At 33.4% G+C, this 24,620-nt stretch overlaps 1 protein-coding gene across 1 annotated transcript; it reads right to left on the bottom strand.

Annotated features, from left to right (window-relative positions):
- Positions 1-415: 415 nt before the first annotated feature.
- LOC139522359 (heavy metal-binding protein HIP-like) lies at positions 416-23,885 on the bottom strand. Its single transcript, XM_071315889.1, has 2 exons — positions 23,129-23,885; positions 416-982 (listed from the first exon to the last, which is right to left on the bottom strand). The coding sequence occupies exons 1-2, from the start codon at positions 23,562-23,564 to the stop codon at positions 576-578; spliced, it is 843 nt and encodes a 280-aa protein (XP_071171990.1). The 5' UTR covers positions 23,565-23,885; the 3' UTR covers positions 416-575.
- Positions 23,886-24,620: the final 735 nt, after the last annotated feature.

The raw sequence follows: 24,620 nt of genomic DNA, 5'->3' as shown, positions 1-24,620 counted from the left end.
ACCAGATTTTTTTCTGTTTAAAAAAAAATTAAATCAATCTATCGTCATTTATATAAATAACACAACGCTGAGAGAGTGATAGCTCCTTTGAACTTTTAATTTTTTGCTCAAATATACTTCTGCAACTCAGTGTTAATCAATAAAACTCCTCTGAAACCTTACAACAGAATTTCACAAAACTTTGAAGATACTTAGGACTTACTATGTAGGTGGGCATATCGACAGGAAATTATGATTCAATTCTTTTCCATGAGTTATGCACCTTTGAATTTTAGCTTAAATTAACTTCTGCAACAATTTTTCATCCCAACTTCTCTGAAACCAATCAACTGTATTTCACGAAACTTTGTAGATAATTAGGACATTCTGTTCAGAAGTGCATTTCCACAAGACCTAGAAATTTGGTGAGATTGTGTTTGCTTAGTGACAATGTGCGGGAGTTGGGTGTGTGATCGTATTCACATATGTTATTTTATTTATATATCTTTATCTATAATTAGTCATCTATTTATTTGTTCATTTGTGTGCAGAACATGTAAACCCATGACAATGAATTAAGAAATGGTCAAAATTTCTTAATAAATTAGAAATCCCGTAAACGCAGACACTGGGGCAGCTAGCCACTCGTCTTCAATGTAAGCTCCTTCTAAAACTTCTATCCATGCGGATTCACCCTGTCTTAGTTGAACTACTGCACTATTAGACCCTGCCAGCGCATCCTTTGTTAAGTCATTGTCTACAACAACCGCAACAATATCATGTCCATTTACAACCAATTTACTTGTAAAATCCTTATTTGGATAAGATAGTGTTGACCAGGAGAAAAAATAAAGTCCATCCTCCTTGCAGGTAAATTTTCCATTTGCTGCACTGTATGCTCCTCCGACGTTTAAGGGTACTGTGCCAAATACAAGTATTGTTCCCCTGGCAATGTTAGACTTATCCGCCGAGAGTGATGCAAAAAATGCATACTTTCTTCCGTCTGCAAAAGATATACAATAATAATCATAATATTTATCTTCGTTCATACAAAGACACATATGAAATTTCCTTTAACAGAAGAAAACAGGGAAGGTGCCACTGTAACAGGTTTACCATATTTTCTTATTTACATTGTAAGTAATCAAGTAGATTTCGTGTAATTGATGGTATATTTATGTGACATGGTACATGTACGTATGATAATCAACAGATGAAAATCTTAGAGAGGATTTTTAAACCTTTTATTTTTTTTTATCCTGTTTATACGCAATTATTGTTTATACCAAAAACTAAACCAACAAAAAAACAAAACTAACAAAATAATCCGAAAGACGATAAAAGATTTTAACATGCTCAATAACTATTGCAGCGAAACTATCACATTTGTCAATTGCAAGGACGACGAAATACAAAAATTGATCACACTAAAAGAAACGTTTTTCAATTATAAGGCAGATGAGCAATAACTTCCAATTAACAGAGTCGAGAGTAGATATGGGTTACGGCATTGGGCAATGGACCGCTTAAACTATTAAAAAGCTCGGGGATAAAAGATGCAAATTCTGCATTCTGACTAATTTACGATATGTGAGAAGATATATATGGAATACTTATTATCCATCAAATTGCACGATAGAAAACTTTTAAAAAGAGTGCAACCGTTAAAAGCCATCAAAGATACTAATATAAGAATAGCTAGCTAGACGCACTTTTACATTTTGACAACTCTTTCGAAAGGGTCATCAGAAACTATCGAACCTAAATCATTTTGGAGATCAAAGAGGACAACCTTTCAAGACAAACCATAACCAATAATACCATAATATATACCAAGTAAGCGGCAGCTGAAACATTACGCTTTACGCATTGGAATACTAAAGACGTACTACAGCATTTTCAGATTAATATAAAAGTTAGGAGATGTGGTATGATCTAAAAATTATATAGACAACTATCAATCAAAGTTTAAATTAAGTTGATGTAAGCAACTATAAACAACCGCACGGTCTTCAACACTGAGAAAGACCCATACCATATAGTTGGCTATATAAGGGTCCGCCAAAAAAAATGTGTGAAACAATTCGACCTAGAAAACGATCTGCTATTAAATTATGACAAACAATTTACGAAAAACAAATAACGACATTCACGTAATTACAGGCTATTGACTTGGGACTGGCACTGGGGTAAACACGGCCGACACTCGGCTAACCGAGGGATTGGTCGGTTAATCTATATTGAGTATGCGGCTATATGGGCGATTGGTCTGTTAATCGGGTTGGTTATACGTCTGTTAAGAGTAAAACGCTTAATTTAATGTTAAACTCTATTAAATATACAGATTTTGGGCATGTTATAAGAATCAAATCAAAAAACGAAAAGTGTCTGACAAAATGATATCTATCAAAGAACATTTTGCACTTGTAAAAACATTTCTTAGTCTACGCAGTTTTCAGTAAAACTAAAAGGCGTCGCGCAAGTATGTAGTATATATGCTTATACGCATATCAATTGATTTAATAAAAGGCGAAACAAACAAATTTAGATAACATTAAAGGACAAAAAATAGTACTGTGGTTTTAAAAAATAAATTGACATTAGTAAATATTTCATAATTGTAAAATAACGTGAATAATACCACGTTTTAGGGAAAATTATGGGAATAAAGTCTGTTAATGGGTTGGACAATTAAAATTGTGTCAGTTAAGAGTTATTTAGCCACGACAATAATTTTGCTACCTTTATATTTTCCCCTTAAAAAATTTAAGAATGAGATGTTCCTGAGTAAACAAAAATGACATTTAATACGGTGCCACAGTATCCTAGAAAGAGCATTTTTATTTTGACTTTCTTTGCATTTTATTGAAGGGTGTGTCACTTCAATACAGCGTGATATGGATTGGCCTCTGGAATATACATGAATTTTTAATGACGTTTTCAATCAACCTTAATTTTTGTGTCTGTTCGAAGTAGCACGTTCTCAATTCCGACTGAAAGTGTCTTTCTAATACAACACAGGGTACATATTACGTGTTCTCGTTCTCATTTGAACATGATATTTGTCACTGGACGTTAAACCCTAATACGTCAGTATCATCCAATTGGTTCTTTTCTTCTATTAATTAATCATATGTTGTTTACAAATCATTCTAAAGAAGTAAACGGAAAGGAGCGAATGCAGCTACATTTGATTATTTTAAGTTTCAATTCATTTTATTACGTTTAGTTCCTTTTTTCGTAAGTGCAGAGGAGAACTACAGTTGTCTATGGTGGCCGGTGAACTCCATTCGCGTTTTCGCGTTTTTCCATTTTCACTTTTCATATTCTATAGGGCGAAAACACAAAAACACGACATCGCGAAGTGGAAAAGGCGAAAACGCGAAAATGCGAAATCGCAAAAAGGCGAAATCGGTTTCGCGTTTTCGACTTCGCAATTTCGCGTTTTCGCCATATAGAATATGAAAGGCGAAAACGCTAAAGCGCGAAAACGCAAAATGGCATTAACCTGCCACCATAGTTGTCCGCATGTAAACTTCTAGAATTTGTCACTAATATAAGTACATCGCAATCCGTTACTGTATCAACAGCCATCGGTGTTTAATGTGTGTATTCTTAAACAAGTATTATTTTTCTCTCTTTTTTTAGCAATGTATCACTCTCTACTGTCCTTATCTATTATTCTATATTCTGCGTTTCCAAGCAGATTCTCGTGTATACCAAGAGGGTCCGGATTGGGGGTATTGTTTATTTCTGTATTCTTTAAATTGTTATGTCATGTTTTTCTACATTTTATTTATCTTACTCATTATTCTTTCTTTATTTTACATATTTTGTCATCCCAATATATTTTACTTACTTATGTTTAGTTACATTAGGACGTTTATCTCTGATTTATATACTGGTTACCAATGTAGGTTACAAATTTGTGTCATTCATGACATTTAAACAGAATCAACATGATATATGCGATCATTCTTGGATGAAATTAATAGTACTTTAATATTACACTTTTTGAAACCATTTTTATCAATTTTCAATTTCATGTGTTGTTTCCGTATATGTTATGTTTCGTTGCTCATGTGTTGTTTTCGTATATTTTAGCCGCTTGTCTTGAGCCTACCCATTTGATCCGATAACACCCCATATAGCAATAAAATTATACTTTCATTAACTTTTAATATGCCATTCATGACTCTTAACAGACCAATTAACAGACCGGGTTTTATACATCCGACCCATTAACAGACCAGGTTTTAAATAAACATTGATTTATGTCACCAAAATACAGATTTTCGTGTAGATTTTTCACACAATGATATCAATATGGTTAACAAACATAATGCCTTTCTTTTTTCGATGTTCAAAATATTGAATGCAAGTACATTTAACCAATGTGTCATTTTGTGTATATTTTATGTGTGTAAAATGTGTATAAATTTATTGATGAGTAACCCGCCTTTTCATTTTATAGATCGTACATCGAAGCTAGAAAAATAATAATGACACCAATGAATTCAGTACATTGAATTGTTTTGTTAGACATGAATACTTTTTATGATGAAAATATATTTAGAAAGTTATACAATGAAACATGCTGGACTTTCAATGATTTTCTCGATAACACCTGATTAACAGACTTTAGTCAACCCGATTAACAGACCAACCGCCGATATAGCCGCATACTCAATATAGATTAACCGACCAATCTCTCGGTTAGCCGAGTGTCGGCCGTGGTAAAGCTAATGACCGTAACTGCATTCACGGTCATCCCAAGATGTCTGATGAAAAATTAGGTCGGTTTCTGTATTGTCTGTTAACGTGTTTGTATATAATTTTCTTTATTAATCATACATTGATACGATGTAAATTTATAAAAGACGAAAATCACATATTACTACCTAGAGATGTGCATGAAACAGGAAATTCGATTTGAAAATTCGGTAAGATGACCGTAAATCATCATCAAAATATTTGCAAGATGACCGTAACATATAACAAGGATGACCGTGATTGGTAAAAAGATGACAGTAACTTGTAAAGGATGACCGTAATTTGTAAAGGCTGACTGTAATTTATAAAGGATGACCGTAATTTTTCAAGGATGGCCATCAATTCTTAAAAATATCCGTATTTGTATTCATAGCTTTTTGTTGAGTTTGTCTCAATAGGGGCTCGGTTGGTGGATATAAATATGTTTCATAAATTTCTATTTAACTTTTTTCCGTATTTTGAGATCATGACAAGGATAGTAAATTGCATATTTCTCGTAAATAATGAAATATTTTTTGATAACGGCGTTAAAATTTTAATACAAATTGACAGCGATACGACGAAAAGTTGAAGAAACATGAATGTGTCCCTAGTACACGGATGCCTCATCTACACTATCATTTTCTATGTTCAGTGGACCGTGAAAATGGGATAAAACTGTAATTTGGCGTTAGAATTAGAAAGATCATATCATACGGAAAATGTGTACCAAGTTTCAAGTTGATTGGACTTTAACGTTATCAAATACTTCCTCAAACAAAATTTTAACCTGAAGCTGGACAGACGGACAAACGAACAGACGAACGGACGCACAGACCAGAAAACATAATGCCCATAAATGTAGCATAAAAGTAACATTAATTAAACATTTGAATATCCGGTAATCGAGCCCATGTACGGGGCGCCGAATGGGACTCTTGTGATTTTGTACTCGAAATTCAATTTTGTAAGGACAAAAGTGAGTTTTGTTCAACAAAAATGAGTTCAGTTTAACAAAATTTGTAGCATACTACAAATTAAAAATTTTGTCATACAAAATTATCTTTCAGTGGACAAAAATTACTTTTGTCATGACAAAATTTATTTTTGTAACACAGACTTTACTTTTGTTACCTAATTTGAAAATTGGGCGACAAAAGTCAATTTTGTATGCAAATTTTGTTTAGTTTGGAATCTGTGAACTAATTTGCATACAAAATCGACTTTTGTGACACAAAATTGACCTTTGTGAGACAAAATTGACTTTTGTGAGACAAAATTTACTTTTGTGAGACAAAATTGACATTTGTGAGACAAAACTGACTTTTGTGAGACAAAATTGACTTTTGTGAGACAAAATTGACAAAATTGAGTTTTGTCTCACAAAAGTCAGTTTTGTCTCACAAAAGTCAATTTCGTCTCACAAAAGTCAATTTTGTCTCACACAATTGACTTTTGTGTTTTAATTTCCATATCAGGTAACGATAGTCAATTTTGTATGCAAATAAGTTTATATTTGCATACCTTTTTGACATCATTTTTGTCATGACAAAAATGAATTTTGTCTATTGTCTACAAAAATGAATTTTGTCATGACAAAATTGAAGTTTTCATAAAACAAGTCTGTATCACATAGTTTTGTAAGACAAAAATGATTTTGTTGTGACAGAATTGAATTTTGTACAAAACCACAAGAGGCCCATTCGGCGCCCCGTACCATGTGTATGGTTCCAGAGAAAGCAGATTAAAATCTTAATTTGTCTTTATATATGAATAACATTTCTGTATATAACATTTCTGTACATATGAATAAAATTTCTGTATATATACAAATTGACACGGTTCCCTCTTGTGACACGCTATTCGTACAAGACTATTTTAAGGATCTATTTTGCTGGAGCTCACCTTCACTAGTTTTGTCGTATTATTTTAAAAACATTTTCTGTTATTTTATTTGCAAGACAAAATGGAAGACCAATCAAAGACGATATAATAGCAATGTGTGTAAATGCATGGCATTTTTTAAAAGGTGTATTTATTATATGTCATTAAAAGGAATCCCCAGAAATAATCAAAGTGTTGGATAGCACCTCTGGAAAGTTTACAACTGTAGCTGTGTATTATTCCAAAAAGGTTATATTATTTCAAATATGTATTCCATCACAGCTTTGATGTTTTAAACTAAACCATTGTCTCGTCAGTAATTATCAAAAATCACTTTTTTTTTTTAAAAGTTTTGATATTTTCTATTGCAACTTAAAACTGTAGATCTAAAATAATGAAATATACAGAAAACTCTGTTAATTTCTTTAAGAAACCATGCCATGTCAACTTCAAGGGCCTGTGAATTAGTATTTTTCTATTTGTTTAGGTCCTTCATATTTGTTTTTAGTAAACAAACACGTTTATTTTTGTTTTTAGTAAATTAACACATAAGTATTTTTGTTTGAATTGTTCCACATGTTTCATACCGGGGCCTTATAAAGCTTTTTACACGTATATGGTACAAATATTTCTCATTATTGACGACCGTATGTATGGTGGCCTATAGTTATTAATATATTTTCCTCCTTTGAACTCTTTTGGATAGCATTGGTTCTTTGCAAAAAATACCGCATCCTTTTTTTATAAATAAGACAGTTACAGTAACTTAAATCAATACAACTGTAATGAAAGTGAATTTATATTAAAGGCTTTTATCAAAAATAGGGAACGTGTCCATGGGACACAAATGATGCCCCCGCTAGCAATAACGTTATAAAGGGTCACAACTCAAGAACTGTAAATGTGACGCTACCAAAATTTGTACTTGATCTGAGTTATTGGACACTTAGCATTGTGTATACATTCTAATTACACAGTATTGTGCAATATATTTGTAAGATCTTAACATTTGTTTTGTGTCAGTAACCTATATATTATGTCAAAAATTTGATCGCAATCCAAATTCAGAGCTGTATCAAGCTTGAATGTTGTGTCCATTCTTGCCCCAACTGTTCAGGGTTTCGACCTCTGTGGTCGTATAAAGCTACATGCCCTACGGAGCATCTAGTTCCATTTGTAACGAGGCACAACTCTAGAACAGTAAAAATGACTCCACAAAAATTCAAACTTGATCTTGGTTTTATGGTTAAAAGTATTGTGTAGTAGTTTCATAACATTTGGTTGAGCGAACTAAAGTTAGATAACTGAAACGATTCAGAATGTTTTACATATGCAAAGGGGCATAACTCTGAATTTTTTTTTCTTCCTTTTTCACCTTTTTCATATTCATATATTTATTACAGAGCATGCCAGTATTTATATTTATGTATTGTTCAATAAGTGTATTATGTCTGTAAAGGGAGACAGATTTGTAAAAGCAAATTGCTTGTTTCTGAATCCTTAATATTATTTCATTGTATAATATGTTTAATGTTGATTTATCTGAATAAATATTGTTTAAACTAAGGTTAGAGAACAGAAACTAAAATTTCCAGCAACTTTTCTATTTGTAAAGTAGCATAAAACGCTAGAATGGAAAAAGGGATGCAACTAAAATTCAAACTTGGCTTGTGAATTGTGGTTATAAGCATTGCGTATAAGTTTCATAGAGTTTGGTTCAGGCAAACTAAAGTAAGAGAACAGACATTTATTTTGGGATGTACAGAGGTACGTACAAGTAGGGGAAGGACGTACATACTTACAGAAGAACAAGGATAAAACTCAATACGGTGGGAGCATAACAACAGCAGTATGACCACAGGAATAAAATTTTTATATACACTAGATTCATAGAGGTGCTTATAACCTGTAACACATTTTAGTTGCTGTTGTGAAATTAAGCATTGTCCAAATAGTTAATAACATATCTGAATTTTTGTTTTAAGACATTCATTTGATATATTACGGTAATCATTGCCTCTGTGTTTGGATGACAAAGCAATTGAATTATATTTATATAGGGCTTGTTATGCCTTGAAACTTTTCCAGATGCACAGGTTTGTCTGTAATCTATCTAAATTTTGAAGTGAAAATGCAGCCATTTTAGCCAAAGGGTACACATCATAAACCTTAACCATTTCTACAGCACTTGCCTTGATACCCTGGGCTATAATATTCTAAGAAGTAGATGCTGACTCGATTGCTTTTAATACGGATGCTATATGATACGAATTTGCGATAATACACCAGAGGTGGTATGATGTAAATTATTGGAAGAAGACTGAAGAAGAATTGACGTTGGGTCAATGTTTTCTTCTGTCAGCTTGATCCACTTGAGCATGCTGAACGAGTGAAGGTCCTTATACCCACATTGGAATGTGAAACAATTAGTATTTAATTAACACATGGCAAGAGTAAAATCTCTTTGTTCTTACTGTGCTATAATCTGGATAATGCACAGCAAAGGTGTGCATTAACTACCTCAGATATACTGCACAGTTCAAATCTATTTTTACCTTTAGGGGCGGTTCCTGGATTTTGAAAGGGGCGTTATTCTATCAAATTAAAAAAAATTATCACCGAGTGTAGCGAGACTAAAGACAATATTGACGATTTTAAGCTAAACACGATACTTTGTCCAATCAAAAGGTAAACGACCCGTTCGCCCCCACCCCCGAATCCGCCATCTGCCTTGAAATTACAACAATGTTGAACTTCGTACAAACATCGTAGTTTCAAAATAGTTAAAAAGATAGGTTTCTCATTCCTTTAATTTTTTTTTATCTAAGCTGGGACATGAAACTATTTAATTATGTTTTGTGTTCAACGTAAATCTAAATCAGTGTTTTAAAGTTAGAGAGATTTTTGGTAATTTCTACCAAAAAAGAAATGTATCAAAGAATATCCGAATAAAAGAAATCTGATTTGGATTAGGTTCAGACTCAATGGAATTTATAACGATTTTTTGAATAATTATTCCTATGAAGAGACTATTTTTGGATCCGATTTAATGAGGACCATATTTAAGTTTGTTTTAAAACAGGGTGATTAGCTGGAGATCAATCAGACTTCATTTAGATGGACGTGTCTTAAAAAGTAAAACAGTAGATTGGGGTGGGGGGGGGGGGGGGGGGGGGTGCGGGGAGTAAAAGGTTTCGAAAGAGAAACGTATGTTCTGTTTATTCAACATTTCAAATTTAGGTAATACAACATCTTCCTCGGTTCTTTTAACAGGTCGAGAACTCTAGATTTCTTTACGTCAGAATATATTTGCATAGTAATTTCCCAAACACAAGGCCAATACGGCCTTGAAAAACTGACCAATCGACGCAATGAGCTACAATGCATTTATGGGCTACAACGAGTTTACTACAAACTGAAAACACGTGGAATTAGTGGGAAAACTGTCAACTAATAATGTGTCTGGGATTCTCAAAATATATGTTTTTGTTCTGCGAATGTGATTATTGTAAAATATATAACATAATCTTTACGCTTACGGGCTTCACTATTCGACTTTCTTTTTCGCCTTGTTAAAGTTGTTGAACAGGTTTTTTTTTCCATTGTACCTGTGCAATAATTTTACGACCTGAAACAGTGAAATTTCAGATGAATGGCCACTGTCCACTATGCAATGTGTTGAGCTTAGTTACACCTGTATAATGGCATACCAAAATCATTTCTGCCTAGAAAAACACGAACACTTTCATTGAAACACTTCTTTCTGTACTGGATGTGTAAAAAATTTATCAGGACCTGAACTAAAAGCAAGAACATCATAATATTCAGTATGCTAAAAATAAGTGTTATGAAAGCCGCAGGGGCGGATCCAGCCATTTTAAAAAGGGGGGTCCTAACCCTGGACAAAAGGGGGGTGGGTTCCAACTACATGTCTCCATCCAAATGCATTGATCGCAAAAAAAGGGGGGTTCCATCCCCCGGACCCCCCCCCCCTTTGGATCCGCCACTGAGCGGTTACGGTATATAGCTAAATACATCTCCAATATTTAAAGTCTCTGGATTATAGTGGGTGCCATATTGCTTTTTTTTTTCTAAAACGTGCTTTGTATATAGAAATAAGAAGATGAGGTATGAGTGCCAAATGAGACATCTTTCCAACAAAGACATAATCTAGTAAAGTAACCATTCATAGGTTCAATGCTGAAAAGTAAGCTATAAATGACCCAAAAATTACTTGTGAAAAACAATCCAGACAAAAAAATATATAGGTTTCTATAGGAGCTTGTATTTCAGTGGTTGTCGTTTGTTTATGTGTTACATATTTGTTTTTCGTTCATTTTTTTTTATATAATTAAGGCAGTTAGTTTTGTCGTTTGAATTGTTTAAATTGTCATATCGGGGCCTTTTATAGCTGACTATGCGGTATTGGCTTTGCTCATTGTTGAAGGCCGTACGGTGACCTATAAATGTTAACTTCTGTGTCATTTTGGTCTCTTGTGGACAGTTGTTTCATTGGCAATCATACCACATTTTCTTTTTTTATATTAGATCCAACGCTGCAATTTTCACAAAACATATCAAATTTTCCACCTTGTCGCACATACATATGGATAACATCATTACAGCTTATTTCCTAATGCATGTAGAGCAAAACTTTGGTTAGCTTGCTATTTGTTTGTATATTGTGTACAAAATATAAAATATACAAGTTAAACTATGCCTATATATATATATTGTTTCAAAGCTTGTATAAACAACTATTCAAACAAAGCAAGCAAGCCAACCAAAATTTTAATTTGCAGGCATAAGAAATCAGCTGTAATGATTTTATTCAGTTTGGCAAATGTCCGAGCCCGTTAAAAAACGAAAACAAACTGAAACTACAGTTGCTGACTTCACTACCTTGAAAACAAATATATATCGGGTAATTCAAACCCTTTTTTCTTCGCATAAAAACAACTCTTCGTTAATCTGAGCATGGAAGTAATACTTTACATCACGAACTATAAATGAGGATACACAAAATGAAAAACTAAGCGAAATTGTGAATCCTGCATTGCACGAAAAAATGTGTTGTATTTCAGTTAATAACACGTGTTCTTGGTTGATTGTAAACACGTAGTAGTCCATCATGCATTGTGACTCATTTAGTGGATTGGTCAAAAACCTAGGTGAAAATAAATTGCGTCACATGAAAATAAACAATTACATGTGCGAGAACATAAGTATACTAATTAATGCATTTCCATATAAGGTAGTGGTCCCGACCTGTTTAAGCATATCATCGAAGGAAAGAAATTGAAAAGCAATTAATCTTATTTAAACTCAATAACCCTTGCAGTTATGTTTTTTTTCATACACCGATTTGACAGTACACAATTTATCAAAGTCTTAATCGTCACAAATTAAATAAAAATTGGGAATAAATTAACGGAAACGATTAAAAAACAAATACCATTAAATCGATTTTTTAGAATGAGTCTAAATAAAAAAAAAAAGATTAATTTAAAACTTACCAAAGTCGTATTTCCCCCTTTCTTAAGGTGCATTCACACGATACGATTTTCCATTCGATTTTCATTCGATTTTTACCTGTGCACCTGCTTTCGACTAAAATCGTACCGTGTGAACACTTAAATCTGAAGTCGAAAGTCAAGTCGAAACGTCGTTTTGAAATCGAAACGTACGCTATTTCCATTCGACGTTTTGACTGGAATCGGACCGTGTGAACGCCAAATCGACTAAATTTATCAGCTTATAAATTCAATCGACAATATTCCGATTTTCGCCTCATTCTAAACGTTTTTAATTCGTAAAGGAAACAGTCATCTTTTGTTCATAAACCTGGCCACCGTTTTACAAAGCCTTCGGAAGTCTACGTGGCATTAGATTCATAGTGACAACCATTGTTAGGCTTGTTAATAAATCTTAGGTTTTACAGCCGTTTCACAAAGCCGTCGTAATTAATGATCGTGAATAATAGGTAAATCCTGGCATAACTTACTACTGCTATATTATCGTGTACTTGGCTGGGGACTATGGTTAGACCAAGTTACGAAAAGGGGATGTGGTTCCTATATATACATAAATGATAAGGACTGGCGGACTTACATGGCGTTAATAGGGCGACAAGTGCTAGTAAATGCAATACATCCCTTAGCACTTCCAAAGTCAATAGGAGGGGCATTGGATGAATTTCAAGTGCCTGTTCAAGAATTACAAAAAAATAAGGAAGATTAAGGAAGTGTTTCATACATAGGAGCTTGAATGTTTCTATCCATTGGAAGACCCACTATCAACATATCTCCAAAGGATGACAAGGGGCCAGCATTTGTTTGTCGTGAGCAGTTCCGTGCATTGAATGTGCAAGCCGTATATGATGCAAATCTTAAGTATTAATTCACTTTTAACTCAACTTATTTCCTTCCCGGCTTTCTTCTAGACTAAACAATGTCCGCGTTCTGATATCTATTTATAAATTTTTCACTTCAGGCACAGTGGTAATCGACAAAGCGTTTAATAGAGGATGTTTTATTCCCAAATAAAAGAGCTCATAATGAATTGATTAATGCAATGTATTATCATTATTTTTTTTTACAAATAATTCACCAAAACAATATACATAGTTACAATAGTATAAATTGCACCTATTTTGAAAAAAATTCACCTACGTTTTTTTATTATTTCGACAAAAGTTTCCTTTCTGTGTTTATTTTGTAAGGGTATCATTGTTAACACCAATTTAACTTTAAATTTTGAAAAAAAATATCGATTTTAAAAGCTCACTAGAGCTTGTGTTACTTTGTTTACTATGTATCGACAATAAATAAAACTTTGATTTTGATTCCATATTGAATCAAAGAAAAATTGGTCTGAACAGACCTCCAAACGATCCAGGATTCCGTAATGAGGAGTACCCAAATTGCAACGGCCATACTTAAATCCAGTTATTGAAAATTGAATAACAGATGTTTTGTTCCATTTCTCCAAATATAAAGATTATAGAGTACATTGATAGAACGTCGCTAGCCGATGTATTTTCTTTGATATAAGCATACACTAGATGATGCCTGCGAAATTGCAGTACAATTTAGCAAGTGTTGAAACAAAAAGTGGGGACACAGTAAGGATTTGGATACGATTAATGCATTTAATTCTAATTTTGGAAAGAGATAAAATTAGGAACATTATGCAAAAGACCCCATAAATTTCGGTTTGAAAATAAGAATATTAAATACCATTAAGAAAAGTGTTGCTAAGTGTGATTTTCAGTAGTTTTTTACCCTTTAAACTCAATAACCGTATGCATTGACTTTTATTAACGAAAGGGATCAAAATGAATAACACAATGGAAAATAATCTATCTTAATCGAATGAAAAATAAAATCTATACCACTACTTACAGTGGCGGATCCAGAAATTTTCATAAAAGGGGGCCCATTGACTGCCTAAGAGGGGCTCCAGTTATGCTTCAGTGATTCCCTATTTAATCAACATTTTTTTTTCACAAAGAGGGGGGGATGATCCCCTTCCTCTGGCTTCATCAGGAATCAACCCTTGTTGTATCTCAGAAACCATTGACGATAATCCAAATAAAAAAAATAGGTCAAACTTTCTCAGCTCTTGAAATAGTCGTGTCATCTAAAACATTATAATTTTCTGAATTTCGAGGTAAGATTCAATTATACGGTCCTTAGATCTGGGAATGTATGAGCTGGGAGTATAGCCGATAATGTTAACGACCTTGAATCTTGGCAATTTTTTTAAGGGATTGAAAAGTCTTATATCCTTTTTATTTATTCTAAATTTTCCAATTTATGGTATTGCACAAGCTGGACTATATCAAAGTTTCGAGCATTATTTTATAAAAAGGTATTATTTTCCTATATTCATGCCACCCCTAAACCCAACTTTAGTTCGCACATGAATAAAGTTCTTTAACACATGGCAAGAGTAAAATCTCTTTGTTCTTACTGTGGTATAATCTGGATAATGCACAGCTAAGGTGTGCATTAACTACCTCAGATATACTGCACAGTTCAAATCTATTTTTACCTTTAGGGGCGGTTCTTGGATTTTGAAAAGGGCGTTATTCTATCAAATTAAAAAAAATATCCCCGAGTGTAGCGAGACTAAAAGACAATATGGACGATTTTAAGCTTATTATAACCACGATACTTTGTAAAAATCCTAGGGTTAACGACCTGTTCGCCCCACCCCCGAATCCGCCATCTGCCTTGAAATTACGACAAAAAGTGAAAGTTGAACTTCGTACAAACATCGTAGTTTCAAAATAGGAAAAAGAAAGGTTTCTCATTCCTTTATTTTTTTTTATCTAAGCTGGGACATAAACTATTTTATTAAATTTTGTGTACAACGTAAATCTAAATCAGTGTTTTAAAGTTAAAAAGATAGTTAAAACAATTTCTAAATCAGTGTTTTAAAGTTAAAAAGATAGTTAAAACATTTTTTGTTAATTTCTGCCAAAAAAGAATTGTATCTAAGAATATCCGAATAAAAGAAATCTGATTTAGATTAGTTTCAGAATCAATGGAATTTATAACGACTTTTTGAATATCTCTTCTATAAAGGGATTATTTTTGGATCGAATTTAATGAGGACCATATTTAAGTTTGTTTTAAAACAGGGGGATTAACTGGAGATCAATCAGAATTCATTTAGATGGACGTGTCTTAAAAAGTAATACAGTAGATAAAAAAGGGGGGGGTGCGGGGAGTAAAAGGTTTTGAAAGAGAAACTTTTTTCTCTAAGCATATTATTGAGGGAAAAAAATTCAAAAGCAATTTATCTAATTTAAACTCAATAACCCTTGCAGTTATGTGTTTTTTTTATTTCATACACCGATTTGAAAGTACACAGTTTGTTAAAGTCTTAATCGTCACCAATTAAATAAAAAATGGGAATAAATTTAACGGAAACGATAAAAAAAAATATACCATTAAATCGCAATTTTAGAATGAGTCTAAATATAAAAAAAAATGTAATTTTAAACTTACCAAAGTCGTATTTCCCCTTTCTTTACCCTACAAGAAACTTTCCTAGGATCCTTGTATTGCGGAATGGCGCCAATATTTCTAAAACGTTCACGTAAATTGATTGCGTCATGTGTTAAAACAGTTATTGGCCAATCAAATCGGTATATGTAATTTAATCTGCACAGCACGAGATGACCCAATAACCCGAACTCCTACGTCGTTCGGGTTATTGGGTCATCTCGTGCTGTGCAGATTAAATCCCATATACCGACTTGCTTGGTCAATAACTATAACTTATTTTCCAATTAATATATTTCGAATTAAGTTTGTAAAAAAAAAAATAACAAATAATTATAAATACTTGAGAACATTATAAATAAGAATATTGGTATAGGTGCCATTGAGAGAACTCCGCATCCAAGTCTCAGCGAATTTAAGCTAACAATTATAGGTCCAAGTACGACCTTCAACACGGAGCCTTCTTTTGATTAGCTGACCCAAAACAGCAAAATATAAAGGGTCCCAAAATGACCAGTGTACACATTTTCAAACAGTAAAACTAACGGTCTAATCTATTTACAAAACGGGAAACAAACCAGATGCTCCGCAGGGCGCAGCTTTATACGACCACAGAGATCGAACCCTGAACAGTTGGGCAAGTATGGACACAATATTCAAGCTTGATACAGCTCTGAATTTGGATTGTGGTTAAATAGTTGACACAAAATAGGTTTCTGACACAGAATGAATGTGGTCTAAAAACTTTAAAAAAATAAATTGGACATTTTCTTATAATGGTCCAATATCCAAAATCTAAATACATGTTTAGATTCAGCATATCAAATAAACCCAGGAATTCGTTTATGATGAAATTAAATAAAGTTCAATTTTGGACCCTTTAGAACTCAATGTTGACCAATTTAACAAAGGGCCCAAACACCAAACACATTAATACATGGTTAAATTCAGCATATCAAAGAACCCCATATATTCAATTACTTTTGTTGAAATCAAACAAAGTTTAATTTTGGACCCCGCTTTGGACCAACTTGAAAACTGGGCCCGTAATCGAAAATATAAGGACATGTTTAGATTGAGGATATCAAAGAACCCCAAGAATTCTTTTTTTTTTTACCCTTTGGCCCTTAATGTAAACTTATTTGAAAACGGGACCAAAAATTTAGAATCTAAATACACGATTAGATTCAGCATATTAGATAACCCAATAATTCAATTTTTGATGAAATCAAACATAGTTTAATTTTGGACCCTTTGGCCCCTAATTCCTAAACTGTTAGGACCAAAACTCCCAGAATTAATCCCAACCTTCCCTTTGTGGTCATAAAACTTGCGTTTAAATTTCATAGATTTCTATTTACTTATACTGAAGTTATTGTGCGAAAACAAAGAAAAATGCTTATTTGTGCCCCTTTTTTGTCCCTTATTCACAAACCGTTGGGACCACAATCCCCAAACTCAATCCAAACCTTCTTTTAGTGGTAATTAACCTTGTGTTAAAATTTTATCGATTTCTATTAACTTTAACTAAAGTTATTATCCGGAAACCATCCATCTTCGGACGACGCAGACGTCGACGACGTGATACCAATATACGACAAAAAAAAAAAAAAATTTGCGGTCATATAAAAACATCTATGAAACTCACAAACGACATCCATTTAACAACAGGCCTTGGGAAAGATGCATCATGATAATATAGCAAGTATGAATGTTTTAAAAGGCGCCAACCTTCGTCCTTACCCAAACAGTAGTACGTATATGTATGACATTACAACACGAAAAGACGCACTATAGAATAATTTAGTTAAATTTATGGCTTAACTCTACCAAAAAAAACGTGAATTACACAAAAACATGTGCCTATTAAACAAAGACGTACATGTAGTAATAAATTAAGACCCACGAAGCAACTGTTATCTGTTTTAGAGTTCCATTCTTTAATCGTATCGAGTTCTCTTTTTTTAAATATTTTAATACAAGTTTTATATTTTGAATTAATATTGAAATCGGGTTAAAATTTTCTACAAGCATTAATATTGATGTAAAAATATCCGTTACTTTTTTTCTAGATCTGAGAAGAAAATCAACTCTGTTACACTAATATAATCGAAAAATTAAGAGTGTCACATGGTGTCTCTATATGTCGTCTGAATTACTATGTACATGTATGTTTATATTGTTCTGTTATTTATATATTCGCCATGATCCGCAATAAATTTTTAAATGTTATTTTGGCATGCCGTACTTTGTGGTCAGATACATTTAAGTCGGACTCAGTATCTTGACTTACATCTAGAAATTGACAATGAGGGTCGGTAGAAAACAAAACTTTACGACAAAAGAGATGATTTCAGCTTTCCAATTGTGAACTTTCCATTTCTAAGTAGCAACATTCCAGCAGCACCTGCATACGGGGCATATATCTCCCAATTGATACGATATTCCCGTGCTTGCATTTCCTACTCATGATTTTCTTGATAGAGGGTTGCTGCTCACAAGAAAGCTATTAAACCAAGAGTTCCAAATGGTGAAGTTGAAATCATCCCTTCGTAAATTTTACGGACGCCATCACGAGTTGTTTGACCGTTATGGAATAACCGTTTCACAAATGATATCGGATATGTTCCTTACGTCGTAACTACAATCCCCTTCCCTTTCATGAATGTGACCTACCGAATTGGACTATTTACCGGATTTGTTATCACATAAGCAACACGACGGGTGCCACATGTGGAGCAGGATCTGCTTACCCTTCCGGAGCACCTGAGATCACCCCTACTTTTTTGGTAGTGTTCGTGTTGTCTATTCTTTAGTTTCCTATGTTGTGTCGTGTGTGCTGTTGTTTGTTTGTCTTTTTCATTTTTAGCCATGGCGTTGTCAGTTTGTTTTATATTTATGAGTTTGACTGTCCCTTTGGTAGTTTTCGTCCCTCCTTGATAGAAGTGCGGACGTGAAAGAAAGCACTCATCATCTTCACCAAAAATGGGCCAATGGCTTATAATACGTTTTTCTAATTCTATGGAAAAATATCCCTTTCCGAACCAATTGTATAAAAAAATTAATCAACGTGTGGTTGCCGGTGATCTCAGAAGATGATTGGCTGAGTCAAAGGGTCATAACCTTTCTCAGCTCCCTGAAATGATCAAAATGTTCTAACAGGTGTTAATAAAATTGACAACTTCGTGGAAAGTGGAAGGCACTCGAAGGGGATTTTGGTTTAGAAAAAAAAAAGGAAATTTATCTTTTAATCATTAGAGAAACAGATTATTACCTAGTAACGCGCGGATTATCGGATTTATCCAATCTCGATAGTTAAATTATAAATTTTAAAGTCCTCGCCTCGCCTCGGCGAGGACTTTAAAATTTATAATTTAACTATCGAGATTGGATAAATCCGATAATCCACTTGTATCAATGTAATAATCTATATGTATCTGAAGAGAGAAGTTGTATTAGAATTAAATTTTACACCGATATCAATCTGTTGGGTGTAGAATCTATTTTCAAAACTTCGTTTATTTAGAAAACAGAGATTACATGCTGAACAAATTTCTGCATTTTTCACCATTGTTTCAAGAATGATAATCATATAATTTTGAGTATTTTAAAAATGAACATAATTGATATATACACAAAAATTATTCAAGGTAACCCCTTATAACTCATACTACACTCTTAACTGTGAGTGTGCTAAATATTTCGCCAAGCTTGGGTCTTTTATCTCTTATTAATCTTAACGGAAATTACAGGTTTGCAAAGAAACATTTATTACGGCCAGTACGATCACTATGGTAGTCTCAATTAAGATGGTAGTGCAATATGTATTAAAGATAATGATATTAAAGAAATATAAAATATCTGATAAGTAGTAAAAGCTACAGGTATGCATAAAAAAAAATGGCTAGACGAAACAAATAGTTTGGAGAATTTAGGAATAGTCCTTGGAAATTTATTAACTAATCATCATTCAATAACTCATTGATATTTGTTTAAACTTTTATAATAATTGCGTATAAAGATAATTTCGCAAGATGCTGCGTTTAGAAATATAAAAAAGCACTTGTTCAAATCTGATGAAAATCGAATGGAAAATCGTATCGTGTGAACAGAACGCTGTACGATTTACCTGTGCGACGGTGTCAAGTCGAATGGAAAATCGAACGGAAAATCGTATCGTGTGAATGCACCTTTACCCTACAAGAAACTTTCCTAGAACCGTGGATTGCAGAATAACGTCCACATTTCTAAAACGTTCACGTAAATTGATTGCGTCCTGTGCTAAAACAGTTATTGGCCAATCAAATCGGAATATGTAATTTAATCTGCACGGCACGAGATGACCAAATAACCCGAACTCCTACGTCGTTCGGGTTATTGGGTCATCTCGTGCTGTGCAGATAAATGACATCTACCGACTTGCTTGGTCAATTACTATAAAATGACGGAATTAAAAGTTTTTTAAATGATTTTTGGCATCAAAACCTTCCGATCGATGTTTAGACAAAAACAATTCATTTTTTTTTTCATTTTTTTTTTATGAAAGCCGGTATTTATCTGTACTCGTCCTTGGAGTGAGATATTAGACATATGATTATCGAGTATTTTATATTCCATCACCTGTGTTTTGTTTAAACAAACCATAATCTCTTGTCAATTATCCGAAGGCTTAGTCGAAATGACAACTTGTTCTCGCATTTCAATCAGTCATTCCCGATTTTTTTCGATACACTCGGGCTTTTACCACGTTTACGTACGTACATATAGTAAACAGGTAGAAGTAGAGCGGGAATATGTTCATTCATGAAATATTCATGAATAAAAACGCAATCTCGGGTAGATTTTTTGTGATTTTCTCTTCAGCGAATGGCAGATCCGCGAAGTAGTGTTTGTGATACTCGTTTTCAAAATGAAGTTAAATTCATCTGAATCGTCGGTGAAAATTCATTTCTTTTTTTATTCAAGCTGTAATCTTTTTTAAGTCAAAAGAGTAGTTATTCAAAATTTGAAAAGAACCTTCCAAGAATCAGAATTCAAACACTAGTACTACATTATCTCGGAACAGAATAAATTGCGATAGTCTGTCACCGCAAGTTTGAGGCCGACGCCTAAGAAAAGTAGCAATAGTAAGCTAAAGCAAACTTTCCAAAAACAAAATCTTTTGGCTTGTGGATGGAGGATGTGCACCGCATTTGTTTTTATTATTCTTGTAAGGTGTCATTTTATCGCGCTTTTGTTGCATGTTTTCCCCACTTGTTCATGTGCATGTTTTGTTGCAAATTCATTTTAAAAATTAAACCCTCTACCGTTAAAAAGATACATATTGTGAACTATGTATTTGAAGCACGTCTTATTTTCTTCTACCTATAGGATAATACTCTCATATTAATACGTTTATACCAACACGATTAATCATTTGATACTAAAATGTAGTTATATAAATACGGATATTTCTTAGAAAGTTACGGTCATCATTTGCAAATTAAGGTAATCTTAAAACCTATTACGGTCACCCTTGTTATGAATCGCTGATTCTGTTACGGTCATCTCGATTGTGATTTACGGTCATCTGAGCGATTTTTCAAATCGAAATTCCTGTTTCATGCACATTTTTCGCTAGTAATTAGTGATTTCCGTGTGAATCTATTATAAATTTACAACGTATCAATGTATGATTTGTAAAGAAAATGATATAGAAACACTTTAAAAGACAATACAGATACTGACCTAATTTTTCATCCGATACCTTGGGACGATCGTGAATGCAGTTACGGTCATCAGGTTTACCCCAGTGATATGTGTCGGGTTATCATCAACTCCTAGCGACTCCTAGGAGTCGATATTAAGAATTGAACGATGGACAGTTAGTGCGTGAAATTTTCTTGCTACCTTATTGGAAGATAAATACGAGACGTGAATAATTAAAGTTTATTGATTGGTTAGGACAATCCAAACCTAGTAAATGTCCTTCAATCCCGTAGAGTATCGGATTTGTCCTCTCTATTTTAGCAATTAGATTTTGTCTGATATTGGTACACTGGTAACTTTTATCTATAAATAGTCGAATCTTATGGAGTTTTGTAAACAACAACGTTAAATGATATATACTACTTCATAACGTGTGAATTCACGTGTGTGGTAAAATTTGTTGATTGATACACGTGGCTATTCTAGTAAATGAATTAATCTACAAAGCGAGAGCACTTTCAATTTTCATCAGCTAAGAGTCGACTAGCCCTTTTTGAAAGGCTAATAATGCTTGTCGTGTTTTAAGATCTAATATTTGTTTTTCGTTAACTGTTTTGTTTTTGTATTATATATTATCACAATAGACCGGATTAGCGGAAGATTGACGCCTTCAAGCGTGTGTAACCCCGTCACTTTGATATGCCTGTCCCAAGTCAAGAGCCTTTAGTTTAGTGGTTATCGTTGGATTTGTCTGTCATAGATGCATTTCGTAAAATGTTTTGTAACGAATCAGACCATTGGTTTTCTCAATTGCATTGTCTCACATTTGTCATATCCACAGGCGCTTCGGTCCAGGATACAGATTTTTTTATTTTTTTTTATTAAAATATTCATTTTTCTAATCTATTATAATACATATCTATCACTTCTGTGCATGTCTCACCTAGTTTCTTAGTATGGATAGTAAAATTGGGTATTTTCTCTGGGTCGTTTAAATCACTCGAAACTAGGTGAGACATGCACAGAAGTGATAGATATGTATTATAAATATAGAAAATTGAATATTTTAATAAAAAAAAAAATCTGTATCCTAGACCCAAGCGCCTGTGGTCATATCGGGTCGTTTTATAGCCGACTATACATACAGTATGGGTTTTCTTAATTTTGAAAGCCGTATGGTTGTCTATAGTTGCTTTAGAAAAGATAGTTGTCTCAATTGTATAATCTTTCAACATCTCCTTATTTTCACATGGATCGAACGTTATCCTATCAAACATCTTACATTAAATACTTAAGTCGAAAACACTTTTGTTAGAAGTTGCCAGTGCACGTCGATACACAGGTATTGTTGTAGAAACGTGTCGCAATTTAGATTGTCAAACACATTTTTTCGTTAACTTTTAATATTTCGGAGGAGTTGCAACAACACGCATACACTATTAGTTTAAAATTAAGCATATAACTTTGACCATTGACAATGACCTCTATTTCCTGCTTATTGAACAATGACGTCATAACACGGTTTTTATAAAGTTTCCCCAATATATTACACCTGTCATATCCAAAATGGAAATCATTCTTATTGCACGTGACGTGACCGAATAACGGACATTTATGGGAAGACGATAACAAGGAAAACAGTTTGCGAAACAAAGTGAAATTTCCGAAACAAAAGTAGTAGAAAATAAGTTTCACCCAACATCCCTATCTCCAATCAGTGTACTAGTATTAGATTTATATTTAAGCACGGCGATGGCGTGAACACTTATATATGACATAATTGTGCGATAAAAAACGAGCTTATATTTTACCTCTGACTTGAATTTCCTTTTCCAGTTTTCTTGTAAAATCATGCTCGACTTGCATACTAGATTTTAACTGTAAATAGGACCGATTAAACGTGTTTTCAACATCCCAATGAAGAGAACTTATGTTAGTTTCTATTGTTTTCAAGGCAAGATCCAAGGTTTTGTCGGTCATATCAGCCTTATTAAAAAGCGCAATAAAATCCTGTTTTCTCGCGTTAACGTCATTAGCTATGGACTGCAGTTGATTGTTAGTTAACTGTAACTCGTTCTTTAAATGTTTTGTTTCGCTAGAAATATTTAAAACAGTTTCTAAATTAGCAACACTTTTCAACTGCTTAACTGAAATCAATTCCTGTTCGAGAATTCTTGCATAGCTATTCATATGTGTATTGTTCAGCTCTAACTCGGTTAATTTTTGACATAACCCAGCTGTAGTCATTCTGTAATTTAGAATAACTATTTTTCACATTGTCCAATTCCGTTTTCAATGAAGCATTACCACTGTGAGAAGCATGATAATTGGTCGTTACACCTTGCTGAGTTGCCAGCAATTCTTTCTTCAGTTGGGAAATTTCCTCTTCCAGTTTTAGACGCGCATTTCCTTCTTTGGACAATAGATTCATCAAAGTGTAAAATTGCTGGTCTGACATGGGTTGTCTGGTTGTCTGCGGAGACGATGTTCTGCCATCTAGCAAAAACCCAGAACTATAAACCGAAAAAATCAAACAAAATAAAACTTGTGTCAACTTCATCTTTTTACAGTCTTAAACAAAGCAGACTAAACAGATCATATATATATAGGTTATCAGATAAAATACATTTATATCATATGATAAACTAGAACACACTCGTGATATCGCGGGTCCGTGACTGAATTAAAGTATATAACTATGCGCAAGCCTTATTTTGATATTAGTATTGTCATCTGATAAAGTCATGCCGATTATAAGATACGCAGTTTTCTCTGCTTTCAAATCTTTCTGTTTGGATCCGTCGAACTGGAACTTATCAATTATTGGTAGTATTAATTAGTTGGAAAACAAAAGTTCCTGGAATGGAATATTTTTTAATCAACAGCATTGTCCTATATTAGTTATAAAGTTGAATACTTTGATTCGCTGTTTTACGTCATGCCCGCTAACAAATTGAAAACTGTACCTATACGCCTTATTTTAGTCCAGATTTTTAGTATTCGTATTGTTATCTTAGAAAGTTTTACTGATTAAAATGATCACTGGGGTAAAGCTGATGACCGTAACTGCATTCACGGTCATCCCAAGATGTCGGATGAAAAATTAGGTCAGTTTCTGTATTGTCTGTTAAAGTGTTTCTATATCATTTTCTTTACAAATCATACATTGAAACGATGTAAATTTATAAAAGAATCACTCGGAAATCACTAATTACTTCTGAAAAATGTGCATGAAACGGGAAATTCGATTTGAAAAAATCGCCAAGATGACCGTAAATCACAATCGAGATGACCGTAACAGAA

Source organism: Mytilus edulis, chromosome 5 (assembly GCF_963676685.1).
Source record: "Mytilus edulis chromosome 5, xbMytEdul2.2, whole genome shotgun sequence".
NCBI classification, from domain to species: Eukaryota; Metazoa; Mollusca; class Bivalvia; order Mytilida; family Mytilidae; genus Mytilus; species Mytilus edulis.
Note: the sequence above shows the minus strand (reverse complement) of the source record. Positions and strands in the feature narration are given on the sequence as shown.

Excerpts from the sequence above, each read along its gene's own strand:
- LOC139522359 (XM_071315889.1), bottom strand. The coding sequence starts at position 23,564 with ATGACTACAGCTGGGTTATGTCAAAAATTAACCGAGTTAGAGCTGAAC. Across the intron at positions 983-23,128 it reads AAAGGAAATTCAAGTCAGAG|ACGGAAGAAAGTATGCATTT; the intron begins GTAAAATATAAG and ends TATCTTTTGCAG.